We start from the raw sequence: 12,599 nt of genomic DNA on the forward strand, positions 1-12,599 counted from the left end.
AATATTGTTTTTACTGCAAACCTGATATTGTCATTTTAATAATTCACAATAACTCATTTTAATTAAAACGTCCAAATAGGGAAAATGTTATGATTTCTTAATAACATCCTATTGTGGAACAAATGGATCGTAGAGAGACTGAGGGGAATCACTTTCCTGTCACACATTTTCCAAACAAAGCAATATGTTTAGTATTAAGACGTGTCTTGATATCAAATACTGTTAGTACTGTAACATAGGCTTCATTTGTTTTTAAATGTAAAAATAAATATCGGGGCTTTTATTTGGTTTCCACAAGTTGCCACAAAGACGCTATATCGTAATAATTAATTTTAAAAAATGATTATTTTTGTCATAATTGAAGGTAGGGCATAATGTTAAAGAAGAGAAATGGTAGAAATAGGCGAGGTGTGTGGCTTTGGAACTAGTGACGACCATTTCCTTTTGACAGGAACTTCCGCAAGTAGCTACATCCGCTTATTTTCCCCTTCCAGTCATTTCTAGTCCGCTTCTAGTAATTTCTACGGCGAGTGCGCAAGCTCCTTGCATTTCAAAACGAGTTTTCGAGAAAAACCAGGGTCCTAAAACCAAGCACACCGGCGCTCAGGTACATTTCTACGGCCATAACGCAGTTTTAGATAGATGAAATACGAAGGATTTACAGTCGGTTTAATGTTTTGTTTAGCGATTAATTGAATTTGTCAGTAAAAAATACATACATAGTAGCTACACTTTGCCATCTAGGTTGATATTACCAACGTTAGCCTGTGGCTAGCTGTGTAGCTAGCGTAGCTTTTCGTCGCGTTTCATCCTTTTTGGTTATAGGCATTTGTAATTAATTTAACTAGCTAGTTAGCTGACGTTAGCCAGCTTTAGGAAATTATTTTGAACGTTTTTTTTTTTTGTAGTAGCTAGCAAATAACATTTGCTACTGTAGCTAAACCATTAACTAGACACCGCTGTCATCATGGCGAAATGGGGAGAAGGGGATCCACGCTGGATCGTGGAGGAGAGAGCCGATGCAACAAACGTCAATAACTGGCATTGGTGAGTAACGTTAGTGTGCTTTCTTCAGCTAGATGGGGTGTCTCAGATCCAGAAGACTAAGGCAAAAGGCCGTCTCAGGAGACTTCGGCAAAAGGCCTTTTTCAAATATCGCATGTTTTGTGGGATTCGATTATGCTGTCGTATACATTGCATAACCTGCACCTCCGTTTCTGTTCTTATGAGGGTGCTTGTCGGCAGGTCGTTATCAAGTGAGGGGTTGAGAGAGGCTACAGCAGCATCTGAGCTGTACTGTCCATAAGCCGAGGAACGCTCACCTACGTTCTCTTATGAGAACGAAACGTTCAACTGCGTTTTTTTATGAGATCGGAGTTGAGCGTTCCGTAGCTCTCTACCCTAGACTATTTCTGCGTTTTAAAGATGCACTGTGCAGAAACAGCTCCGCCATTTCTTGGTTGCTAAAATTCTAATAGTTAGCCTCATTTCAGTTAATCTGACAAAACAAGCAAGTATAGTGTAGAGAATAATTGTACTTTATAAACCGCTATGAAATATTTCCCATGACCAAAAATATAGCTGGTGTACAATAACGTTACCAAAAGTAAAATATACAACAACGAAATCTAAGGAATGGAAGCAATAGAAATACGGCACATAGAACATATCTACTGCTTCTTAGACTTGCTTTCAATGAGTGAAAGATCTGTAACTCATATTTCTGTGTGACTTTGGTGGACGATCCACTTACCTATAGTAAAGCGACTACAAGTCGGCTGGGGCCACTACTTTTGTATTAGTCCCACGACGCTTGGCGTTGCAAGCGCCATGCTCTACCGACTGAGCCACAAGGACTCTAATCAGTCAAACACAGAAACACAGAAAAGGTTTCAATCGTTTTTCCACTGTTCGTTTGAGCCATTGTGGATTTTAGAAACGCTTCAATTAAGGGCTGTGTTTTAATGTAGGTTTACCCTGCCGGTACGTTTTGATAACTATGCTAATTGGCTGCTAATGCGGTTATCGTCTAGAACTACAAATGCCTGTCTCAAGCTTAACGACACTCACCAGGGCCTTGAAGATCTGGACGATACTGCCACATTGAGGCAAAGGTAAGAATCTCTGAATTAGCTATCTAATGTTAGCCTCATTTAGTCAATCAGAAATTGACAATTGTTAACTGTCTTGGGCAAGTTTTAAATTGAAATAGCCTGTTATCTAGTTAGCAACATTAGCCTGGCTAGGTGGCTGTATTAACTGTTTATCTAGCCATTTAAATTAATGATAAATCAATTAAAACAAGTTTAGTTGTCCTTGGCTTTATAAATTAAGTCTAGCTTGCTACTTAACTTAGATGGTGAAGCTAGGGCCTGGCATTATTTTGTGTATAGCTACCTTAGCTAGCTGTATTATTATAGTCTTGCTTTTTGGGAGGTTTCAGAGATGGACTGATTAGCATCCTCTTGAGTCAACAGTGTGCTTAATTTACTGTGGGAAAACATTGTTTTCTGTTATCATCTGGACAGATCATTAGTATAGCTAGTATGCAATGTTATGTAACCTTATTTAGTCCTTCCTACAATGGTGGGTTTTAAAGTAATTGGTACTCGCATATTTATTTGAGGTAGAATTACTGTCATGTTATTGATGCAAAATTGCAAACCTTATTTGCACCGTCTCTATTCCAGAACCAGTGGGTGTGCCTGAGTCTTGCCACCTCTCAAAAAGGTACGCTGTTTCAACCTGGAACACTATTCTCCTGCTTTAGTCTGTTTCAGACATTGCAGGAAGACGTTGCATGGGTTTATTGATATATAACACATGCTCCACTCTCAAGTTGAACTTGTTGACTGATGTCATGGCGGTGGCTGCCGAGACGACAGCAGCTGCGAACCAGAAGACTGCATCCCAGGTCCACACCTGCCCTGTCTGTCGGTTAAGTAGTATTGGTTAGTACCGTGCGTGCCTTTAGGTTTCTCTCCATGTGTAGACTATTGTACTGGCCTGTGTGGCACAGTCTTTTCATATGGGTAGTTGTTTTTTGCATCGTATTGCTTAGTTTATAATTCGTCAATTTCTGATTTCAATCTAAGCCACAGATTAACTTCCTCCATTTTGTACTTGATTTTTATAGATGCAGACCCGAAGACGTTCAAGCAGCACTTTGAGAGCAAGCATTCCAAGTCTACAGTGTTCCCAGTACTGGTTGATGTGCAGGCCTAAGGAAGCACATACACCAGCTGTAGTTCCATTTGATTGTAAGATTCTTCCATCATTTACACACAGTAGACAGTGTAAACCACCATGTTGTCAACAAAATGCTGTCCTCAATGCTGAAGTTGTATTGTCTATGGCTCAATGTGTGGAAATGCTGTGATCACTCATTGTCTTTAATGTTGTAATTCATAGGCACACGATGACCACGAATTGAATGCTGCAACTGAGACGGAATGACGTCAAGGGACACACACTGAGACCCAGAGTATGACTGGACATGTGCCTAAAAGTGCTGCAGAAGCATACAAGCACCCCATTTTATGTTTATTCCATGGTCAAACATCTCTCTAGTTAACCATTACTCCACACTATACCTTTTTATGGTCATTCAACACTTCAAGTTTAAATCTTATCTCTATAAACACACAAGTGTTGTGGTGTATTGTTTTTGCTACCTTTTTTTCATCTGTGTAATGTTGTCCTCCTGCTGCTTATTCTGGGGTTCAGACTGAATGCAGTGGTAAATAATCTGCTCACAATTGACAGCAGCAACATGGACCTGTTAAATTGACAAGTGTGTTGATATAGCTGCGATTAGGCATTGCTTCCTTGTTTTGAGTGTGTGTTTCTCATTCTCCTGGAGTTGTCTAGGTTTGATGATAAATACTATTTCAATTTGTAACTTGCTTACCAAAATCACAATATTCTGTTTTACACTTATTTGTGCTGGTCTAATTCCTAAAATGGAAAAGCAGAATCTGTGTGCTCTCGGATGATGATAATAGTTCATATGGTGCTCTTTGACATTCCAGATTTGTGACATTGATGACTAAATCCTTTTAATGTTGGCTTAAATGCAGAGGTTTATATGTTATGCATATGTATGCATCGTTTACTATTTTGATTTCTTAAACAGTGTAATTGTCGGAGTTCAGGTGTTTGATGTGATTTTATGGGTGACTAGGTGTATTGTCAAATACACTTATTCATAATGGATACATTCTGCAATGAGTTAATCTGGGTTTGAATCTGCAACAGAACATGTCAAGTTAGTTCTGAATTTCTTTTAATACAGCAGTGCATTCTGACACCATGAATTGAAATAGATTTCTTATCATTAAGGAAAGACTGACACTGGCTGAAGGAGAAGAGGATCTGGTTAGCTGAAGTAAGGTTATTGGGCTAATATCAACTAGATAGCTAGTTCTTTTTTTGCAGAGAATCTTAGTATTCGTGGCATGTTATAAATACTAGACATCTAATAGGATAGAGTTCTATGCAAGACTAAATGCAAAAGCAAATATTAGTTCAATAAGAGAACAGTAAATACACTTTAAAAAAAAAACTTTTCATTTTGGATCACGGTAGCTAGCAAGTTGACAGCGACGGTGTCAGCTAGAGATGATGTGCAGGAACTTGCAGTCTTGTATGATAGCTACTTTGATGGTAATTATCATTTTCAAATCTGAGTAAATAGAGCACGGTATATTGATAAGTCACCTTGTCGGAGAGATTCACACGGTATCAAAACGTTTTGAGTGTTAGGCGCCCAAGTTATTTTGTTTTCTTTCCCTATGGTTTGTCGAGAAGCCTCTGGAAGGTTCTAGTTGGTGGCATTGACTGAAGGGTTTTAAGCAAAGCTATTTCTGGACCACCGGGGACAGGGTACAACTGTGGTGCAGATGGGGGATATTTATAACACTTGACACCAAACGGTAGCAATGATCACAACCCTCTGAACCGAAAAGAGCTACGAGCGTGAGAGTGAAATGTTTTCTCTACCTGATCATTACTTTTATTCAGGGGAAATTACATTATGGTCTGCCTCACTGTGATCATGGTGCGAGCAAAGTAAACACTGTCAACGAATCCCCTTAACTACAACTGAACTATATTTTTACAGGAAACAATTCACTTGCTTATGAATGTTATTAAAGGAGCTTGACTTTTGAGTCCCTCTAGAAAAAGCCCTTGAAATGGGGAAATCCTCCAATAACAAATGCTTGATTCTGTTACAGAATGCTTTGTTACAGTGACTGTTGACTGTTGACTGTTTCCCAATGAACGCAACCCAGTTGAATATGTTCATTGTGTGTCCCTACAGGACTGAACGAGATGTGACCGGCTGGTCAACAGACAAGCTGAAGGAGCTTCTATTGGGGCTGCGCGTGGAGGGCCCAGAGGGGAGCTGCGAGGTCACCGACATCCCCAATCTGGACGGTGAGGCATCCATCAACAACCGCAAGGGGAAGCTCATCTACTTCTACGAGTGGAACGTCAAGGCGACGTGGACTGGTGAGTGCAGCAGATGCTAGTGTTGAACGGTATACGGTATAACAGCACTAAAACGCCATGATACTGATGCCAACATTTTAGAATACCGTAGTACCGTTTCATATAATACTACTGAATATTTCGGCCTTACCGATCAAATGAACCTGCTGGCGCCTAGTCTGTTAATAAATTCAGTGGAATTTAAGCAACGGCCACAAGTAAGCTCTGGTTCAATAATATCCACTTCACTTGTATGCGCATATCACTTGTGGTAGCTGTAATCAGCCAACCACATCCTCTTCCAGCCCTCACTCACCGCTTCTCTCCGTCCACTCTTCATGCACATCTATTCCTCCATCAGTTTAAAAAATATATAATTTAGACGTGGTGGGGGTGCACAGGCCCTGATGAGTCTTCTGTTATGGTTGTAGATTTGTTCAATTGGGGCAGCGCGCAAGATTTGATACATTGTTTCATTTAGTCGGCTGTTACAAGCCGTGAGCACAGGCCAGTCTGAGTGGACTGCAAGTTCGCTACCACGCAGCCTCGTGAGTGCCAGAGAGGGGAAATTGACAAACATGCGTGCAGCTTTACAGCAAAGAAAACGCTTTGTCTCTAGCCTAAACGGTTCAAATAAGACCCATATTACCAGAGATGCCTTTTATTCTTTCTATCGGTATTCGCATGCATTTTATATCGTCTCACAAACCATGTCGCAGGCCGTTTTAAACTAATCCCGGGTCGCTAATTATTGATTTGATAAGTGTTCAGTCATGGACCCTAGCTTGCTAACAACCTTTAAAAGTTGGTTTAGGCAAATTTGATTGGCACAGGAAGAAAGGAAAAGGGTCTGCTACTCATTTTTTTTTTTTTTTTTTTATTTTTTTTTACCTTTATTTTACTAGGCAAGTCAGTTAAGAACAAATTCTTATTTTATTCTTATTTTCAATCAAAAATATAAAAAAAATCTTTGCGGCCTAGGAACAGTGGGTTAAATGCCTGTTCCGGTGCGGAATGATAGATTTGTACCTTGTCAGCTCGGGGATTTGAACTTGCAACCTTCCGGTTACTAGTCCAACTCTCTAACCACTAGATTACCCTGCCGCCCCAATGTGATGTCCCCATGATTCATATAGGCCTAACGGAAGCCTAAAATACATCAAAAACTGATCTCTTTCTGGTGCTCCTTAAGTTCTGTTTGGTGCTTAGTGTTTTGAAAGTTGGGAGCAGTGTTTGTGGGAGAGAGAGTGGTGTGTTTGAGGGAGACCGTGTGAAGGAGGGAGGTGTGTTAACTGAAGCCTGCCACAATGACATGCAGCTCATGCCCGTATATTCCTGCAGCCAAAGGTAGGCCTTTGCAAATATGAGCAAATCAGCCGATCTATGCCGTATTCTGTATTAGTGTGAATTGTATTGAGTGGCAGTGTGAATTTAATTGACAGGTTTTTGCGTAGCACATGCTCAGAAGATGAAGAAAACAGGAACAAGCATCCGGGAGACAGAGCCGAGCCGTCCCCTTTGCCATTTTTTTCCCTACCGTGGTATCATGATACTTGGCCTCGTGATCACAAGCAGACACACATCACTCTATATGGAACTCATGTTGAACATAGGTTTTCTGCCAGTGTATTTTCTACCAAATGTATCCTGCATTTTGTTTGAAGCAGAGGGTTTTGCCTGCTAAAGAGCAGCATAGCCCTTGTTTCCATGGCAATGAGACTGTAATTATATTCTCCAGCACACAAAGCCCCAGGGGTTCAGTGAGAAGTGGGTGGGTTGTCATAGTGTCTCTTCAAAGTAGGCTTCATGACATCTCTTTCCCTCTCTGTCCCAGGAACATCAAAAACCGGAATCAAGTACAAAGGGAACATCGAAGTTCCCAACCTCTCTGATGAAAATGACATGGACGACCTAGATGTAGGTTATGGCAGAATGCTAATTTGCACATCGACCGCTGATGGCTATTGGTTGTAATGTTATTTCTTTGCATTACTTTTGTAATGGTAAAAAGAACAAGACCACACCTAACATTGGGTATTATCCCCCCCCTGGGCACAGATCAGTGTGTCACTTTGCAAAGATGAACCCAACACAACCCTCACCGAACTCATGAAGAAGGAGGGAGCGAAGAAAGTGCGCGCTGCCCTGGGGAGCTATGTGGACCACCTCAAATCCGGTGAGGCCTTTATTTATTAAAGTCAATTTAACCCTTGTGCCTGTTTATACAGATATTAATAGTTGAGCTTGATACTGATTGAAATTGAACTTTTCTGATGACTGCAGAGTTCACTCAGGGCATGATCCTCCCAACGGCGAATGGAGTGGCGAGCAAGCCACAGCCAACGCAGACAAAGGTCAAAGTGGACAAAACCCAGGTGGGTGGCAGTTCTCACCTTACGTCCCCATTATCTACCTTTCTCCTATTTCACATCTGTCATGGATTTAACAATGGTGGAAACTCTCTCCAGCTAATATTTACTTTAATCTCATACACACAAAAGGAGAAGGGGGAAGAATTGAGACAATCAAAGAACCCCTGTATTAAGGGGCTAATGAGCATGATTAAAACCCTACTAGCAATAACAAACCGTGTAGGAAATGTTCCATACATGTTGTGTGTTGAAGAAAAAAGAAATTGGAATGTTTTTTTTATTGACAAGAATTCAACTGATAAGTGTCCATTCAAGTAGAATTCCAACATAGGTAGTGAATTAAGTGATTTCCCCATCCCCCTTATTGATGTAAAGCGCCACATAATGAATCCAATACGTAATCCATCTACTGAACTTCCCACGTTCTGGATTTTAAGTATTCATAATCAGAATGTATGAATAACAGGATGATCACGCTTGTCTATGTCCCCAGATTGGCTCCTCCGTATCAGCCCCCTCTCCTAGCACAGGGGTCAAGATCCCCACCTGCAAGTTTAGTCTCAAGGAGACCTTCCTCACCTCACCTGACGAGCTGTACAGAACCTTCATCAACCAGGACGTGAGTAGTAAAGTAGTCAAATACTAGCTTCCCTTCCTTGTCCTTTCCACCAACATCACTGATTGGGCCAGATATGGCAGGCTGAAGTAATATGCTTGGAAACCAATTCAGGGATGAATTCACTATGAACCAAACAACCGCGTAAGGGCAGAAACTGGAGGGACTAACCTGAACTTGTCCAATAAACACTTGGAAGAGTTTATATTCAAAAAGCTATATATCCATTTTCAGAAATGTTGGTAAATTAACATTTATTGTGTCAAGAATGTATGAGTTTTTTTTCACAATCTAATCATGGCATTGGGTTGTGTAATGACAGACATCTATTTGTTTAAAATCTACCACTTAATGTTTTCATTTCAGAGAGACAAATCAGGATTTTTAGCAAGCCGCTGTATATCCGCCTCAGGTTTTACAGTCAAACATAACAAATACAGCTGTACAAATGATACATTTGTGACATAAAACATAATGAAATACTGTCATATGAGATCTGTATTTAAAACATTTACATTTCACATTTGTCATTTAGCAGATGCTTTTATCCAGAGCGACTTAGCTTTGTGCATTCATCTTATCAGAGTCAAATATACAGGATACAATCATTCCATTCAAGCTAACCATAATACAGCGTTTTACAAAAACAATTGTTTAATTCATATCTAAAATCTATAAATGAGATGTGAAATATTTAACACACATGAAGGTACCCATTGGCAATCATTTCTGTTGAAAAACACAAGTTTAATAGCATTTTGGAAATAAACTCTTAACTTGGTTTTCATTGCAAAAACATTCCCGTTGCGAAAAGTTTTTCTACGATGTGCACTAATGAATACAAATCCAAATCAAATCACATTTATTTATATAGCCCTTCGTACATCAGCTGATATCTCAAAGTGCTGTACAGAAACCCAGCCTAAAACCCCAAACAGCAAGCAATGCAGGTGTAGAAGCACGGTGGCTAGGAAAAACTCCCTAGAAAGGCCAAAACCTAGGAAGAAACCTAGAGAGGAACCAGGCTATGTGGGGTGGCCAGTCCTCTTCTGGCTGTGCCGGGTGGAGATTATAACAGAACATGGCCAAGATGTTCAAATGTTCATAAATGACCAGCATGGTCCAATAATAATAAGGCACAACAGTTGAAACTGGAGCAGCAGCACGGCCAGGTGGACTGGGGACAACAAGGAGTCATCATGTCAGGTAGTCCTGAGGCATGGTCCTCGGGCTCAGGTCCTCCGAGAGAGAGAAAGAGAGAGAACGCACACTTAGATTCACACAGGACACCGAATAGGACAGAAGTATTCCAGATATAACAAACTGACCCTAGCCCCCCCGACACATAAACTACTGCAGCATAAATACTGGAGGCTGAGACGGGAGGGGTCAGGGGACCCCTTTCAGAATACAACCCAGTACTTTCCCTAGTCAGTAGAGAATGGTTTAATTCACAAATTTGACATTAAAGTATCAATAGCAACAAAGCTGAATTGACACAATTTGCATAAATACAATTTCCACAGAAAACCAGTAAGTATATATTTGAGTGCATGTGTTTGTTTGCCTTCAATGGAAAGTATTCTACCAAGGTTTTGATAGAATTTTGATTTGCTATCGTTTTCCCCCTGTACTTCACTAGTGCAAATTTCACCACTGCAATTAATTTTCAGTGCAAATGTTTTTTATTCACTCCAATACCCTTATGTTGGATTTTACTGCATCTGTTGCTTTTAATAGGGATTGAAGTCCAACCTCAATAGACTAGACTTTAACTCAGTGGATTACTTCCGCTTTAAAAATGTTGCCTATTATTATATAACGCCTACCTACTTTTTAAATTGTCGTCCCATAACTCTTATGAATCATGACGACAATTGGCTTAGGAATGGGCATAGGAATCCGTGCTGATTTGACTACTCTATGGTCTCCTCTATCGTAATGCAGATGGTCCAGGCGTTCACCCATACTGCAGCAGTGGTCGATGGAGACAAAGGAGGGAAGTTTCAGCTGCTAGAGGGAAGCGTCAACGGAGAGTTTCTGGAGCTGGTGAGGACATGCATCTGTTTGAGCTCATGTTCTGTTGATCATGACCCATTGGCGGAGAAATGCCAAATCTAACTGGTTTTGGTTTCCGCTTCTTAGGTCCCAGATGAAAAGATAGTTATGAAATGGAGGTTCAAGACCTGGCCATGTGGTAGGTTTCCCCACCTTGCCCAGTGGGGCCCTTGATTTGTGTGTGTTCCTTGGCAACTTTCAGCATTTCTCTACTTAGGTCTTTTTTTATATGGGTAATTTCTACAATTCTTAACTGCTTTCTCCACTATGCTCCTGGGCACCCTCAGGGTATATAGGATTTGGTCCATCCTACAATGAACACACCTGACTCAACTAATTACAGGCATGATGATTAGTTGGATCCAGTGTGTTGCTACTTGGCAGGAACAAAACCGTGCAGTTGGGTGCCCACAACTGGTCTTGAGAAACCTTGGATAGTAACATAACTGGCTTGGATATATTATTGTTTTAGCAACAAGTGATTCTAAAACTGGCTCTGATTTCCCTTTTCCAGAGCACTATGCAACTATTACCCTGAACATGAAGGATCGAGGCAATGAGACTGAGCTGAAGGTAGAATTTAAAGGAGTCCCGACGGTAGAGGAGGATCGGACAAAGGAGGGTTGGAAGAGACACTACTTTGAAGCCATCAAACAGACTTTTGGATTCGGGGCCCGACTCTACTGAATAATGTAAAAAAAAAAAAAAAAAAAAACTAGAAAAAAAAGAACCTGATTATTTAATGTGGATGAATACTCTCTTTAGTGCAGTCTCTTGTAGCACCAGCCCTACATCGTGCGTAGACAAACGGTGCCTTTTCCACTTGGAAGACTGGCAGTCCGTGTAAGGGTCATTGGTTCAAGGCTTTCTTTGATGTCTGTGCTTACTTTACTGAGTCTATAGGCAAATTGAGATGTAGAAACAATTACTCGATCTACAGTATATTTGGAATTAACTATTAGCATTCTCAATCTCCAATTCTGCACATTTGAAGTGTGTCATGCTGAAATAAATTACATTTTTACTGAATTATGTTTTGGGGGGTTTAATGACGACTAACTGCAAGACAAATGATTAAAAGAATGCTTGTTAATACTGTTGCTCGATGGCTACCCTATGTCCGGTGATGTTTCTCTGGAAAAAATTGTATGGAAACATGGTTGCTCAAGCCTGATAATCTTAGTGATAGTCTGAATAAACAAAATTAAGACTTCAAACAATTCACATCACACATGGAAAAATGGACAGCAGGTGATACATGTACATTTAATTACAAAAGGTTTTGGCATCAATAATATAGTTCAGCTAACACATCCAGAAGACACTCCTTTTGGATACGATCGTACAAGATCGAGACGGATGGATGGGGATATATTATCCCACTGGATATACAAGTAACTGACAAAATAAAGGAAACTCCAACAAAGCGTCTTAATAGGGTGTTGGGCCGCCACGAGCCAGAACAGCTTCAATGCCTAGATTCTACAAGTGTCTGGAACTCTATCGGAGGGATGCGACAACGTTCTGAGAAATTTTATAAATTGATGTTTTGTCGATGGTGGTGGAAAACACTGGACTACCAAAAGGCCTCCTGTGGCTGGGATTAAAAATATAAATATAGGACAAAACATCGAGACAACACAAGACGACAACATAGCAAGGCAGCAACATGGGATAAACAGTGCACAGAGAACAATACATCACAATGCAGCCACAACTGTCAGTGTCCATGATTGATTCTTTGAATGAAGAGATTGAGAACTGTCCATTTGAGTGTTTGCTGCAGCTCGTTCCAGTTGCTAGCTGCAGTGAACTGAAAAGACGAGCGACACGGATGTGTGCGCTTTGGGGACCTTTAACAGAATGTGACTGGCAGAACAGCTGTTGTATGTGGAGGATGAAGGCTGCAGTAGGTTTCTCAGGCAGGGAGTGAGGCCTAAGAGGGTTTTATAAATAAGCATCATCCAGTCGGTCTTGCGACGGGTATACAGAGATGACTAGTTTACAGAGGAGGATAGAGCGCAGTGATGTATCCTATAAGGAGCATTGGTGGCAAATCT

The 12,599-nt window shown here is 40.7% G+C and overlaps 1 protein-coding gene and 1 long non-coding RNA gene across 3 annotated transcripts; both read left to right on the forward strand.

The window, feature by feature from the left end:
* The first annotated feature begins 501 nt into the window (after window positions 1–501).
* ahsa1a (AHA1, activator of heat shock protein ATPase homolog 1a) lies at window positions 502–11,568 on the forward strand. 2 transcript variants are annotated; one of them, XM_064925012.1, is made up of 10 exons: window positions 502–607; window positions 909–1,047; window positions 5,324–5,514; window positions 7,328–7,410; window positions 7,552–7,669; window positions 7,777–7,868; window positions 8,359–8,484; window positions 10,429–10,530; window positions 10,627–10,678; window positions 11,054–11,568. In XM_064925012.1, the coding sequence occupies exons 2-10, from the start codon at window positions 968–970 to the stop codon at window positions 11,224–11,226; spliced, it is 1,017 nt and encodes a 338-aa protein (XP_064781084.1). In that variant the 5' UTR covers window positions 502–607; window positions 909–967; the 3' UTR covers window positions 11,227–11,568. The 2 variants fall into 2 exon arrangements, with proteins under 2 accessions (XP_064781084.1, XP_064781085.1); XM_064925013.1 differs by having other exon boundaries at window positions 938–1,047.
* Window positions 1,883–5,261, forward strand: LOC135505832 (uncharacterized). The gene is made up of 5 exons (XR_010450315.1): window positions 1,883–2,114; window positions 2,691–2,951; window positions 3,137–3,260; window positions 3,412–3,484; window positions 4,342–5,261. It is a non-coding gene; the product is annotated as an uncharacterized LOC135505832 (long non-coding RNA).
* Window positions 11,569–12,599: the final 1,031 nt, after the last annotated feature.

Source organism: Oncorhynchus masou, chromosome 19 (genome assembly GCF_036934945.1).
Source record: "Oncorhynchus masou masou isolate Uvic2021 chromosome 19, UVic_Omas_1.1, whole genome shotgun sequence".
Lineage (NCBI taxonomy): Eukaryota > Metazoa > Chordata > Actinopteri > Salmoniformes > Salmonidae > Oncorhynchus > Oncorhynchus masou.